The sequence below is a fragment of the Onychostoma macrolepis genome, chromosome 04 (genome assembly GCF_012432095.1).
Source record: "Onychostoma macrolepis isolate SWU-2019 chromosome 04, ASM1243209v1, whole genome shotgun sequence".
Lineage (NCBI taxonomy): Eukaryota > Metazoa > Chordata > Actinopteri > Cypriniformes > Cyprinidae > Onychostoma > Onychostoma macrolepis.
In genome coordinates this window covers 29,227,499-29,241,904 of record NC_081158.1, presented here as the reverse complement: position 1 = coordinate 29,241,904, position 14,406 = coordinate 29,227,499, and the positions used below count along the sequence as shown (strand labels likewise).

At 37.3% G+C, this 14,406-nt stretch overlaps 1 protein-coding gene across 1 annotated transcript in view; it reads left to right on the top strand.

Annotated features, from left to right (window-relative positions):
- Nucleotides 1–937: 937 nt before the first annotated feature.
- Nucleotides 938–14,406, top strand: part of adipor2 (adiponectin receptor 2) — a 30,473-nt gene continuing 17,004 nt past the window's right edge. The window contains exons 1-2 of the mRNA XM_058773284.1: nt 938–1,085; nt 9,561–9,849. Of these exons, the coding sequence (XP_058629267.1) occupies nt 9,802–9,849 (48 nt within the window). The 5' untranslated portion in view covers nt 938–1,085; nt 9,561–9,801. The remainder of the gene's footprint in view (nt 1,086–9,560; nt 9,850–14,406) is intronic.

Below are 14,406 nucleotides of genomic sequence, written 5' to 3'. Positions count from 1 at the left end.
TGCTTTAATACATATTTCATATTTCAAATTATATTATCCTTAACAGTTCGAATGAAAAGTCGAACTGTTACTGAATAAATATGAATTTTAGATTTCCTGAAAAGTGTGACCTAGAAACAATGCAGAAATTTTCTTAAATTCTTACATATATTTCTGTGTCCATATTTTATATTTTTAAATCCTAAGACTTTATTAGACATCATTAAATCACACTTTGATTGTCATCATAAAAAATAGTATGTGGTGTACTGAAGTCTGTATGTAGGTGAGTATATAGTCTTTATTAGTGATAATGGCCAAAGCCTAGGTATAATTTCTCAATAAAGATCATAGTACATTTTCTCTATAACCTTTGTCATCGATTACATCATTAGTAAATCAAGCAGGCTGCTTTCCAACATTGCACAATTAAAGCTGTTAACACTGATATCATATAGTTGATAGGGAGGGATGTCACTGCATATACCCACTTTCTGTGATGTAAATATTTGAATCTGAGTAATCAATTGCACAAAACCATAGCCTTCAATTCATCACAGGCCCATGATAGCAGGGTTTTTAACATTATAGACATTGGGGGATTCAGAGTCTTCCTCAGTACCACAATAGCAGTCGATAAACACGAGTTGTTTAAAGATAAACTTTTTACATATGTCTCCCTCTCAAACTTCATTCGTATATGACAATATACTAATGGTTATGACCAGTGATATTTTTCTAAATTAATATGTGAAGTTATTATTAAAATAGGTAAAATAACATTTTATATATAAATACACAGTGACGGTGAACAAAAAGTAACAAAAAAAAAACATCAAAGAAAACATGAAACCCACAAACAAACAAGTCACCCGCGGACTACAAATCCCGTCAAACCAGTCATCCTGAAACTCGGTCACGTGACCTGTCCGCGCATTCTGATTGGTCACTCTGCCCTCACGCGAGGGGCGTCACATTGAAACGCAACGATATCCAGAAAATCCAGTCAGGTCGAGTCAGTCAGTTAGTCAGTCCACTGGATCCGCAGCGCCACTCCGAGAAAAACACACGCTTGAAGGACAACCGCTCGCTGCTTACGCAGACAGGTGAGCAAATCCCGACACCCCCATGTAGTCGTTAGAGTATATTTGAGGTGTTTTCTGACTGTATTTCTGCGCTAATGAAGTTGTTTGTGTCAGTATTGCTAGCTGACTAACGTTAGCTCCCGTTGCTACGCTGTCTGGAACGGTCCGTCTGTTGTTTTCCAGCTTTTATCTTAACGGGAATTTGATTTTAAACGATTTAACAGATCGGTATATTATCATAGACACGTCTAAAAGCTTCTGATGAACGTTGTGAACCCGAAGAAAGAAAAGTACGTTGTCTAAACCTTGTGTATTAGTCACTTTCAGATTTGTTTGTGTCAGTCTCTAAGAGGTGAGTGTGTCTACTGATCGGGCTTTTGTTTGGAGTTGTCATGCTTGTCTTGTATTTTTCCAAGTTTTTATGTCCCTAAAGAGTTTAATGTCCGAGTTTCACGACAATAGAAGATGCTGTTTTTGTTTGGGTTGTAAACAAAGCAGCTTCGATTTAAAGGAACAGTTCACCCAAATGAAACATTCTGTCATCCTTTACTAACCCACACGTTGTTGCAAACCCGTATGAGTTTCTGTCGTCGTAAAAACACAAAAAGAGATGTTAGGCAGGATGATAACTTTAGTCACCAATCACTTGGAGTTCATGTTTTTCCCAACACAAAGAAAGTGAATGGTGACTGATGCTGTCATCTTCCCTAACATCTCCTTTTATGTTTTGAGGAAGACAGGGAGTCATACAAGTTTGAAACAACGTGAGGATGAGTAAATGATGATGGAATTGTAGTTTCTGGGTGAGCAAAACTTTTAAATTACAGGATTGAACTGGTAGAGGTCAAATGTTGATGGACATTAGTAGAGGCGTTTTTTTTTTAAATCTAGTGGCAATGGAAAGAAAATAGTAAGCATTCTAGTTGACATCTATGTTAAGCGTCAAATTGTGAAAGTGTTTGACAGCTTGCTGTTGATCTTATTGACTTGTCATCACAGCAGGCATTTCTGACCTAGTTTTCTTTCCCCTCTCATGAGTACACAAGGTTCTTCTCATTTTTTACATTTTTGTCAGGATGAATTCCTTCAGTCCACTTCATTATTTCAGATCCACTTCAATGTCATATTGCTTCCCAGTCATATGGTTGCTAGAGATAGACGTTAATATTTTATAAACTCAACCGACATTTCTTCTTTTTAGTGTAAATTGATTTATTATTGTTGTTAATCATTTTATTTTTTATATTTGTTTATTGATAAATAACATAATATTATTCACAGGCGAAGTAACTTGTTTTGTTTGTATAATTAATTACTCACCTTTTTAAATAACAGCACAGTGTTTTTTTTTAAGTGATACAGCAATTAGTTTACAATTCAACAGCCTAAAAACCTGATTAAAGACTGTCTTTTTCATAAAACAACTTTCTGATAAATTCTTAATTCATATGTTTTTGTTGCGATGTAATGATCACTTAGTTATTACTGTATCAAAAAGCAAAAATATATATTTTTTACTTGCACATTATGAAACATTTTAAAAAGATGATGTTTTGCATTGGTCATAAAAAAGCAATATTAGTTTATCACTTCTGTTACAACTAGCAGGCAGAAGGTTATTTTTAATACTGTCTCCCTAACTCTCTGTGTTTTTTGTAGCAAGGCGAAACCCTGTGTGTCACACTTTGGATTAGTGTTGTCACGGTACCAAAATTTCAGTATTCGGTACCGATACCAGTGAAAATCCACGGTTCTCGGTACCAATTTCGGTACCACATTCTAATTAAAAAACACACTATTTTTAATAATAAAGTAAAACAAAAATAAAATGTACAAAAATGAATGCCATTCTTTATACTTATTTAAATTGTGTTTCAAGTTTTTCCGCAAGTAATAAAGTTATGAAAAACAGTAAACAGTAAAGTTTCACCCAAATTTAATTTGTCTTTTAATTAATGAAATTTAAACACATTTTATTTTTTTGGTAAATAAAAGGGATTTACCATTAAAATTAAAATATGGAAGAAATATTGTGTGATTTATTTCTTTAAAAATAAATATTTTTTTCAACAGTAGTAATAGTATCACATACATTCAACTAAATTATAGTAATATATTTCTGGCACAATGTCTTTAAGATAAACTTTTATTTTGACGGGTTGCCATGAATACCTTTAAATTTCTGTGTGTAGCTATATGATATCACGCTGGTTTTACTCAAATGAAATGGTAAAATGCTCGTGAAGTGACTCTCAGAGCAGTTCTGTAGATGTTGTTTATGTATTTATGTCCTCATTAAGACGGCAGATGCTGAAATCACCGCAAGCGTCACGCGCGCTTCAGTGTGTGTAGCAAAAAAAAAGGCAAAAAAACCGCGCGTCTCTACTTTTCATTCATTCACACAGAGACTCGCAGAACATGGGGGATTCATATCTGAATCGACTTTTGTGGCTTAATATTTAAAGATACTAGTCCATGTCGCGATTTGATTGAAATGTAATGACCTACTTTTGATTAATTCATCCAAACTTTGACAAATTCCGTGACATTCCGTGCTAAACTGTAAATTCCGTTTTTATAACTGGATTCCGAGATTCCGTCCGCATTTTCTGCATCGCGAAAATCATAGGGCCGTACACGTCAAGAACCGGGTTGACCGGGTACTCGGTACCACCGGTACTTAAAAAAACCTGGTACCGTGACGTTTTCATTTTTTTAGTACCGACTTGGTACCGAAGAACCGGGTCTTTTGACAACACTACTTTGGATATATGTTCCAGGACAGCTAGTCATCTTGAAATAAATTGGCTATCATGGGATAGAAGTCTTGCCCCAAGCCAGTTGTACTTCCAAATAACTGGCAGCCCCTCTCATGCATGGGATGAATGCTAAATATAATAGTGTAGTTGATCTCTACTACTAAAAAGTCCATAAGCTTTTTTTGGTTGTTGGGGAGGGACCCTAAACAGTGTCTCTGGCTATAAATAGAGCCTGTGCTTGTCAAAGCTGCCTGCCATCAGGTAAGCGTCTTAGACCAAATACTTGCTATTTCAAATTGACTTTGTCTGTTTGTGCGTCAGGAAAGTGACAGGCACTCTTTACAGTCCTCTCATTCAATCGGTCCATATTGCATCCATGCACCTGACTTGGTATTAAAAGTGGACCGAAAAATGTCATAGTGTTTACTGTAGATCAGCATGTACATTTCAGTTGCAGATGTTTTGAAACCAGATGAATTCGCAGCCATCTAGACAGATGATGTAGAGATGTAGTTTAACATTTTGCAAGTTTTTTTGTAAAAGTATGCTGCATAATCCCAGACAATGCTACAGTGTAGATATTGATCTATTTATTATCTTTTTGTTTTGTTTTGCATTGTTTTTTACATTTTATTTATATTTTATTTTAATAAATACAAATGTGTCTAATAACAAATACAAATGTCTAATAACTGACAATTTAAAAAAAAAAAAAAAAAAATTTCTCACTAAGAACAAAATAATCATTATATAATGTGTCATTGTTCTTATTATATCGTTATTTTTACTCATTTAGTTTTGCATTATTTGCTTATTATTTATTTATTTTTATTTTTAATTTTTTTGTGGAGTTATACAAATACATACATTAAGGTACTTTGCTTGTGAAAACTGTTGTTTAGTGGTGGTTTTGAGTGCTGTTTGTTTTTGGATTGCAATTTATTGCTAGACCTGATTTTAAAGAACCAGTAACCTATTGAGAGAAAACTGTTAATATCAGTCAAACTGATTATCGGTCCATCTCTATTATAATGTCAGCAGTAGTTGTGGACCTCTGCAGTGGGGAAAGGCACCTTATCAGAGAGGCTGATTGTGTGCCATTGATCGACAAAGCAAACATCTCTTAAATGTCAAGGGAGCCGCTCAACTCCTGAAAATCTTCATTGATTTGGTTTGGCTTGTGGTAGGTATGAGGGCATAAACTGTGTTTAAAACCAAAGTACGATGCGCTGTACGGCACATCAGCATGTCATTCCTCACTTCCCATAATCTGAACAAGGTGGGATGACGTTGCCAAGACGACCGTCTTCACTGTGGCTCATCCTGTTTGTGTAGATAATGTACTAGAAAGCTGCTCAGTAATCCATGTCATTTTGCCTTAGTCTATTCATTCTGACACCAGCAGTTTTGTTAGTCCACTATGGTGAACTGGAGGTTTAGGCAAAGCGCTCCGTTTGACCTTGGTCACACTGGTTTGCACATGAGTTGGGCCTCAGTCAAAGCAAATGAAGCATTTGACAATCTGGAATGTCCGTGGCACATGGTGAGGTGTGAAGGACAGATTAACCTATTTCTGCATCATGACTTGTAGTTATTATTATTCAGTGTCAAGTAGTGATGCACCAAGAATTCTTGGCTGAAATAAAAATTTTGGTCTGCTTTAGCATCGGAGTGGCTGAGGATGCAGTTCATTTTTTTTTTTTTTTTAAACTCAGATGAATTTCACAATTTTTTAATATAGGTTAGTAGTTGGATTTTCCTCTTTGACTCTCACAATGGGCTTCTTCCTCTCTGACAGAAGTTCGGTGCTGCGCTGGTGGTCAGCTCTGGTCTCATGACCGGCAAAGGCACCTCTAACCCCTTTTCTCACTCTCTTACCCAGTCACATGACACGCACACGCCCAACGACTGGCTCCAACAACTGCTTTTGTTTGGGTTTCTCCATTCCCTCACTTGTTTTGTTTTAGACATTTTTCCTTCAGTCAGTAATCCTCAGGAAAATCAGATGTTGCAGCTGTGTATTTATGCGTCTCGTAAGGACATTTCAGTTAGCACCAGTGAGGTCTCGTTGAATATTGCTGCGTGGGGAAGCTGAACAAAATTAAAGTAATCGGTAGCAAAATCACACAGATTTGTGTGTTTTTCTCTCTCGCTCGTTTTCTGAAAATCAGAATTAGGCTCCCCACTGTCAATGAATTATCAGGTATTGTGAAACTCTGATTTCCATCTTTACTGAATCTTTTATCTTCTATTATGTATTAAGTAATATTTAATATTATAATAATATAATGTTTTAATTTAATATACATGTAAATATAATGCATCATACAACATTAAATAATATTTTAATATACTGAAGTTCTTAAAACTAATGTAATAAAATATACAAATATATTTTTATAGCTACTGCACTCAGAGCTATATTTTTTTAAAGTTACTTAATCGCATACAGCGTGAAGACTTTGTTATTTGGACTGTTATGTTGAGTTTAGATCTTGAGACACGATAGATTTTGTGTGTGTGAGATATTAACATAAATGGAATTCTCAAACAGTTGCTACACACAATCTGAGTCACATGCATGTTATCATCATATACGTGATTCACTGAGTTGGCAAAGCTCTGTGGCATTCCTGAGGTTCATCTGCTGCCAAAACATAAAAGCTATGCTACAATTCCATGAATCACCACTTTTACTTTGAATTTGCATGTGCGACCTTCTGTAAACCGAGAGGTGGATCCTGTATAGCTTTTCACGTGTCTAGCGTAATGCAAGCATTTCTCCGACCAATTTAGTTATCACACGTGGTGGTATAGCATGCAACATCATGTCTTGTAGCTTATTTGTGTCCATCTGTAGGTGTGGTATAGACTGTGTTCTTGCATATGTGTCTGTCTCGGTCTCTCCCCTTACAGTGTAATAGTGACTCATTTCCTTCATGCCCACTCTTGAACAACAACTGATGCTGCAAAGAACATCCAGGGTCAAGTGGGCTTTGTTCCATGGGCAAGGAGACCATGACACACAACTTACTATTCTAGTCTTACTTGCTCTGATTGCTGTTCCTCTTTTGCATCTTGTAGTTGGCCTCATGAAATGCTTTCTTCCCGTTTCTGGAGAGTTTTCCAGCAGTCAGAGAGCGTGGTTGTATGCCTTTTTAGGTTCTAGAGAAGATACACTGGATCTAAGTGATAGATTATGGAGTTGTAGAAAGAGAGAGATGTAGTTTTAAGTCTGGTGTCATGGATCAGCGACACTCTCTCAGGTGTTTGACAGTTCTTGCAGTGCCAGAGCACAGCGTGAAGACTGCCGTCCTTCGAAAATGAAACTTGTCTTTGCGGATATGGAGTTGCTGACAAATTCCCGAGCTGTGACAATTTAGAGCTGAAAACACAGAAAAGTCAGCTGGCAGTTGGTCAGCTGTTTGAGTGGCAGAGGAAAATCAATTTCAAATGTCATTTCTTTCTTTTCTTTTTTTCCTCCTGCTTTCCTGTACTCCCTGGTAAGCACTTTTGCTAGCTGGTGTCTCAATTGATTTATTTCTTTCTCAGTATCATTTCTCCAGAATAACTCTATTTGGAAATTACACAATGGAAATTGACTACCTGTTTCTTTGGAAGTGTATTTTGCTCATGAATAGATTGTCCCCGATATCTGTATAAGTATGTTTAAGCTTTGTTCCCAGGAATACTGCTAGACACTTTGTTGACTTTGTTCACACTGCACAAAAATCCAATCCGCTTTTTATATCTTTCTGCAATATAGTTTCTCAAGTGTTGAAATCAGATCTGTTGGTTCAGATTGTGTAATCAATGTCCAGTGTATTTATCTGTTGATCGATATAGTATAGATGTACGTGTCCACATGATGCCAAGAGACTCATGCAAAAACAACTGCTCACGTTTATCAAGAAAACTCGCTGCCATGCTTAACAAAGATGCTTTAAAGTGCATGAGAACATAAGCTACTCCGATGACGCTGACTCGTTCACTTATTCACTGCACAGTCTGCTATTTGAGGATTGAGTGTGTGAAGATGTATTTGGAATTAATGCTGTTTTATAAAAGCTTAATGGTTGACCATTTAAAGAACAAAAACTAATTACGTAAATAAAGAAAAAAATACCAATATTAGTACTGCAATTTTATCAAAGAAATGTTTTTTTTTTAGTATTTTTTTTAAAAAATGTTTTACCCAAATTGTATAGCCGTACTGAATGATAAAAAATTACTTGCAATTTGTTCTGACTGTTCAAACTGAGACTCTTCAAAAATTTGATTTAATCTCATTTCAGCTTTATCCATCAGATTGTTGCTTTTTTGTAATCTTAACATCAGAAAAACACAAATTGTGTGCAAAGCAAGACTCAACAGCTGTAGGATTGCATACGAATATGGCACTCATGTGGGAGTTAAATGATGCCAGAGTCTTTGAGCAGCCATTTACTGAATATAATGAATGAGCTGATAATTAACCGATAATGACTTGTTGGCTCCTGCCCACCCTCTGAATGGATGGATGGATAGATGTATGGAGACATTGAAACTGTTTGTATCAGTTTTCTCCTCAGGCACAACAGTCCCGCACTGTAGGCCAAGGAAGCAAAAGGGGTCAGTTTCAAACTCCAGTGTGTCACATGATAGCAAAACGGTTTTTGACACCAGAGAATGCTGAACTTGAGAAGAGGGCATCGTCTTGTTTTTTGCCAAACTGGACACAGACCACCTTGCAATTAGAGTTTCTAACTGAATCTGATTTCCTGGCTTGTGAACTCACAGCTGTTGCCACACGTTTCATTTACAAAAGGAGTGAAACTCTAAGCAGACGGATGCTGTCAGTTTCACAGCTGTGGCTGTGAAGCCTCTCGCTTCCGTGAGCTTGGCAGACTGCTCAAGGCTTGCAGCTGATACCAACTCAAATTAAACGCACTTCAGGCTGGCAGAGAGCGTTAGAAGGAGAGGGCTTGATTTCAGTTATCAGTCAAATGCTGTAGATGTGGCGCAATAACCGGGCTAATCTGTATTTCGTCAGAATGTGGATGCAGATTGCTAAGAGATCCTGATTAGCCTTGTTAAAACATTCTCTTTTTATCATTTAATGCTGAAGCTTTGGGCATCAGATTAGATTTTTATCATGACTTGAGATATTTAGTGACACTGGACCTCAGGTGACCGTTTGTAACTTAAGTGCCCTTGTGTGGTGCATGTACCCTGGCACGACTGCAGGGGTTGCAACATATGATTGCTGCAGTCAGGATGAAAGTTCTGCAGTTTTAGCTTGGATTAAGGCTATGACAGTTCTTGCACAGACGTTTTTGACCCACTACTAATAGGCAGCATCACTGATTTCAAAACCTGTTGTGAAACAGGATTTATTAACTTTTTTTTTTCTTACTCCGTTCATAGAAAGCCCATTACTGTTACTCTTATGTAATTTTAACACCACAGCTGACCAGATGCATAACTTCTCAATCGTTGCAGTCACATGTATTTTACTGCCATCTAACCCCATTACAGATTGGAGCCAGTTTATATGTTTAGCTGCTGGTGTTTCAGAGCATATAATATATGATTGTTATTTACAGCTATATCAAGTAACAAGCCCATTGTGCTTAATTATAGGAAACATAATGAATGTGGACTTATTTAGACTACCGTTCAAAAGTTTGGGGTCAGTAAGTTTAATATATCTTTTACAGTCTATTATATTTAATGTTATTTCTTATGTTTTTACCAGGTCCATCAGTGAGTCACGTGTTCTGCTGTGAATCCACGGAGAAAAGTTTTGGAGTCGAGCGCCCTCTTGGTCCAGTGTGGTCCAGTGTCATTAAGAAAGAGCAACAGCAACAGGAAGCAAGCTGGACGGGGGGGAGGTGAGGGAGGACGAGGGCGCCGCCTTTGTCCTGAGACACAGAGTCTGTACCAGCAGCGATACTACTGACCCCACCCACACATCCACCTCAGACGGCCAAGACCCCATGAGTGCCAGCGCAGATCACAGATCGGACGGCCCCGCACATAATGGGGTGAGTGCAGAACCACAGAGGCCATTACTATTTACTAATGAGAAACTGGTTAGCTTTTATCAGACTTGATCAGGCATTGACATAAAAGACATATTGGTCGGCCACCACTCCTGTTTGTTATAGGAGTGGGGCATAATAAAGCGAAAAGCTAGAGGTAGTACATGAAGCTCCCTTAAAACATGAACGCACAGCTTTGAGTGTTTTCTTGCCGTTTAATCAAATACACCAATAAATTAGATCTTAATAGCATAGTCCTCTGACAATGCAGTTCATTAGCCTGACTAACCATTTTAATGGTTTGTAGCAACTTAGCACATTAGAAATTCATTTGATGTGCCGTCACAGGTGTTTGTGTGTAGGCCTTTTCACAAAGCCTCATCTGATCAGATTTAATGTTTAGTATAAAAGTGTATAAACCATAAATCGCCCTTATCTATAGCAAAGGACACAGAAACCTGTATTTTAGACACATTGAAATGCATGTATATAGTATAGGATCACAAGTAGCTTATACTGGTTGCTTATAAATAATTCTCACTCAATAAGATAAGTGCACTCACTTGAGAACTCAATGGACTGTTTATAAAAGCTAATGAACTATTAATGGATGCTTTACAGTGACTGCACACACTCTAATTTGCATCTGTAGTCCATTAAGGCCTGAGAGACCAGCAGATTCATCATTTGAGGTGTGGCGTATAGGAGAACTGCATAGGGATCATGTACCTGTGCGTTATTTGTTTTTGTGAGCTATAATTACTCATCAGAGTCCAATATAGACAGAGAAAGTCTTTTAGTCTCAGAGGAGTCTGTATGGGCTCAAAAGGTTGTCAACGGATCTATGAAGCAATCCAGATTGGTTTAGATGAGGATCGTAGGAATATGCTTAGGGAGAAAGAGACTGTTACATTCAAGTGGCTGAGTTGATATTTTCCTATTTATTTGGGTTGATATTGCTTTGTTTATATTACATGCCCGGTTACATGCCTCTACATAAGCTACATGTTACACTTATATGCAGATAGCTCTAACAGTGTTAGGAGGTTTAAAGAGGACTCTTTGTATTTGCATGAGCTGTCCGCATCTGTTATTTGCATGCCTCCAACACAAATACACACAATGGTTGTGTATTGTGTAATCTGACTCTGGCAACATTTGTGTCAGGCATTGTGAGCCACGTGGTGGTTGGCTGCTTAGGCTATGGCGTGGTGTGGTCAGACAGGGCAGGTGTAAAACTATCCTATCCCCAGAGCAGACGCCCCACTGGCTTTTCGAGTTAAGGTAGATCCACGACAGCAAGGCCAGGCTGATGAAATTTTAAACAGTCCTCAGGACGCAGTAATAGACACTGTTCGGTGTTTATTTTGCATCATGTTTCTGGTGGACGTGGTTGAGTTTTTGTGTCAATTTAGGACTACCATTTTTGTACAACTGAGAGAAATCAGTTTTAAATTTAATGAGCGTTTAATTGGATCATATGTCCATCAATACACAGGAGAGACTGTGGCATGTGAGCATACCTGGAAAATGAGAATCAACTATTTTCCCTCGAGTATGCCCTAATTGTCCTGGTTCACAGAACCAGCTGTGGATTTTACACCTTTGTGCATAAAATTAGCATGTTTTTTCCCCCATTTGAATATGTCTTAGTCATTCACAGAGCAGGGCTCGCAAAATCGATGTCCCGGGGCTATTGTGTTTTCTAGGGATGCACCGATACCACTTTTTCCAGTACTCGCCCGATACGATACTTTTATTTTTGGTACTTGTCGGTACCGAGTACCGATACCGATATTTTCATTGCATTTGTATATTTTTAAACTATTGGGTACAGAAACCAACAGAGTATATATAATGTTAGTTGGTTAACTTAATTTATCAAATAGATAGTCAAACCAAAATTTATTCAGACACCTTCAACATTTCTCACATTATCACAGTTTATTCGCTAAAGTTTATGGTAGTAAAATATGACAAGAACTCAGAGTTAAACTGTGTCAGAACAAATTCAGCTCGATAATATCAGATAACTTTGATAGAAAGGTATGTGATGGATTGCAATCAACCAAAATTATTCAGACAGCTGTTAGTATGACAATATTTACACAACTATCAATACTTTGTCAGGCCACCCTTATCCTTAATGACAGCCTGTAGTCTCCTGGGCATGCAGTCTGAATAATTTTTGGTCCCAAATTTGTATCAATTTTATTGGTAGTCCATTGTATGAAGAATTTTTGGATCTAATATGTCACAGTTTACTTTATTTTGCTATCCTCACTTACAAAAATGAACTATAGTGTCCTGCACCCACTAGTAAAAAATATCAAAAATTATATTTGGTCTCTGAATAATTTTTGGTTTGACTGTATATCCTTTGGTTATTTTCACACTTAATTATGCACATTAAAATGTATTTTACAAGTTTTTGTTACTCTCACTGTTCATTTTATATTTTTTTTTGCTCTATGGTACATCATCTTTAATTCAGTTGCATTAGAGCTGCTAAAATCACGTGTTTTGCTGTAATAGTGCAGGGAACCACTCGTTATAAATCTCCTAACTGTGATATTTTCAGAAATAGAAGTCGCGTTTTTCTTTGCTTTTCTTTCTAATGCAGAAACGTTCATGAAGCAAGCAAAACATGCACAACGTGCGCACGTACTTGTACTGGTGCAGAATGAGAGGGACAGTACAGCCTAGCGCATTTCACACAGGCTGCTAGTTTCACTTTCGCCAGAAAGTCGTGTATGGTTAAGGTTGAAAATAAATTATTTATTTTATAGTGAATTCCCCTATAAATTGTCTTATATTTACGATTCAGTTTTAATCCAAGTGATGCATGCTATGTGAGAGAACATCAACAAAGATCACAGAAGTGCGCGCACACTCGCTCTATCTCTCTCTGCCTCCCTCCCTCCCTACCGTTAAGTAACTTGTGCATTGTTTTGCTTACTTGTTTTTGACATATCCGAAAGAACTACAAACGTTCCAGTGATGTCTGTGAGAAAAGTATATTCACTCGACAAGCTCGCGCATCTGCGCTGCCGCGCGCTCAATCCACTCAGCACTTTGCTTTTCAGTTCGCGCACATCAGCTATAAAGGCATTAATACTGAATGTTTAACATTATTCATTGCATACATCTGCTTCGTAGACATCCTTAATCTCTAATAACTCCATTCTGCTGCATGTTGTCCTGTTTCTTTGTCTGAATATGACACTTATTACATGCTGTGAGGTATCGGCGCTTGGTATCGGGGCATTTTAACGAGTACGAGTACAGGAGCTCAGTATCGGGCCCGATACCAGTATCGGTATCGGTGCATCCCTAGTGTTTTCCAGTCGGGCTACCAAAATGTATCACTGCCTGCCCGACGGGCTCCTTAAATACAGATCTCCCGCTGGTCCTTAAAAACTCTGAAAGTGAGTTGTATCAAAATTAAGGCCATAAAAAGTTTTAAATGCATTAAATGGTATAAGAAATGTCTTAATTATAATTTCAAGAGGTCTTAACAGTTGGGGACGGAAAGACATGAGTCGCGATACGGCAGGATTAAACTTCAAAAGGCAATGATGTCATTGAATAAATAATGAGTGCTGCACGTTTCAAGTCAAAACGCGGCGCGGCTGTCTTTATGTGAATGTATCTGAAGGTAACCGACTGTCCTCGGAAACGTGTCATTGGCATTTTAATTTCATTTTACCTATAATTCCTGATAAAGCAGCGTTTATGAGCGCAGAGCTGCTTTGTGTACAGCGTTTCCAGGGAAACCGCAATATTTCAGCGCTCCTAAAGCGCCACTTCGTGGCAGAGAATGAATTTGCATTTCCAATAAGCCTTTCTTGCTGTTTATGGTCAGATCAATGCAAATATCAACTCGTGTTTTTACGCAGCAAACACATTGAGTTGTAAATGAGAAAGAAGTTGATGTGCCTTCTAAAAGTCTAAACAATTAAGACTAAAAGATTATACGTTTTAAATTAACATAATTTATATGCTTGATTGATCCCTTTTCATAAAAACGGTCTATAGCCTGAAACGCTGTTGTATAAGATTTTTGTTTTTGTGAAAACCTGTAAATCATGTAATTTTATGGCTCAAAACTGTATGTTACCATAAACATTGTAAAACCCCGCTCATTCTGTTCATTTTACTTGTGCAGCTCTTAAAATGGGTCATAAATTGCCTTAAATATATTTTTAAATATTCTGCAGATACCCTGTAAATAGTGAAATAAAATTCCTTCCTTCATATTTGTTGATATTTGTATATTGAAAATATTTTTGATATTTAAACTCCTATCTGATTTTCTATATTTAAAAAAAATAATAATAATAAAATAAAATAGTAATTTTTTAATTCGGGCTAGTTAAATTAATTTTCGGGCTACCAAAATCTGAAGAGTACCTGCCCAAAGGGCTACCAGGGATTTTGAAATTTTGCAAACCCTGCAGAGGATTCATTTTTACACTTCATATTTTCTTTAAATGTTGGTCAGTGTAAAAATTTGCGAGAGCAATTACTGGACCAATCAGAAGAATCCGATGGTGGGAT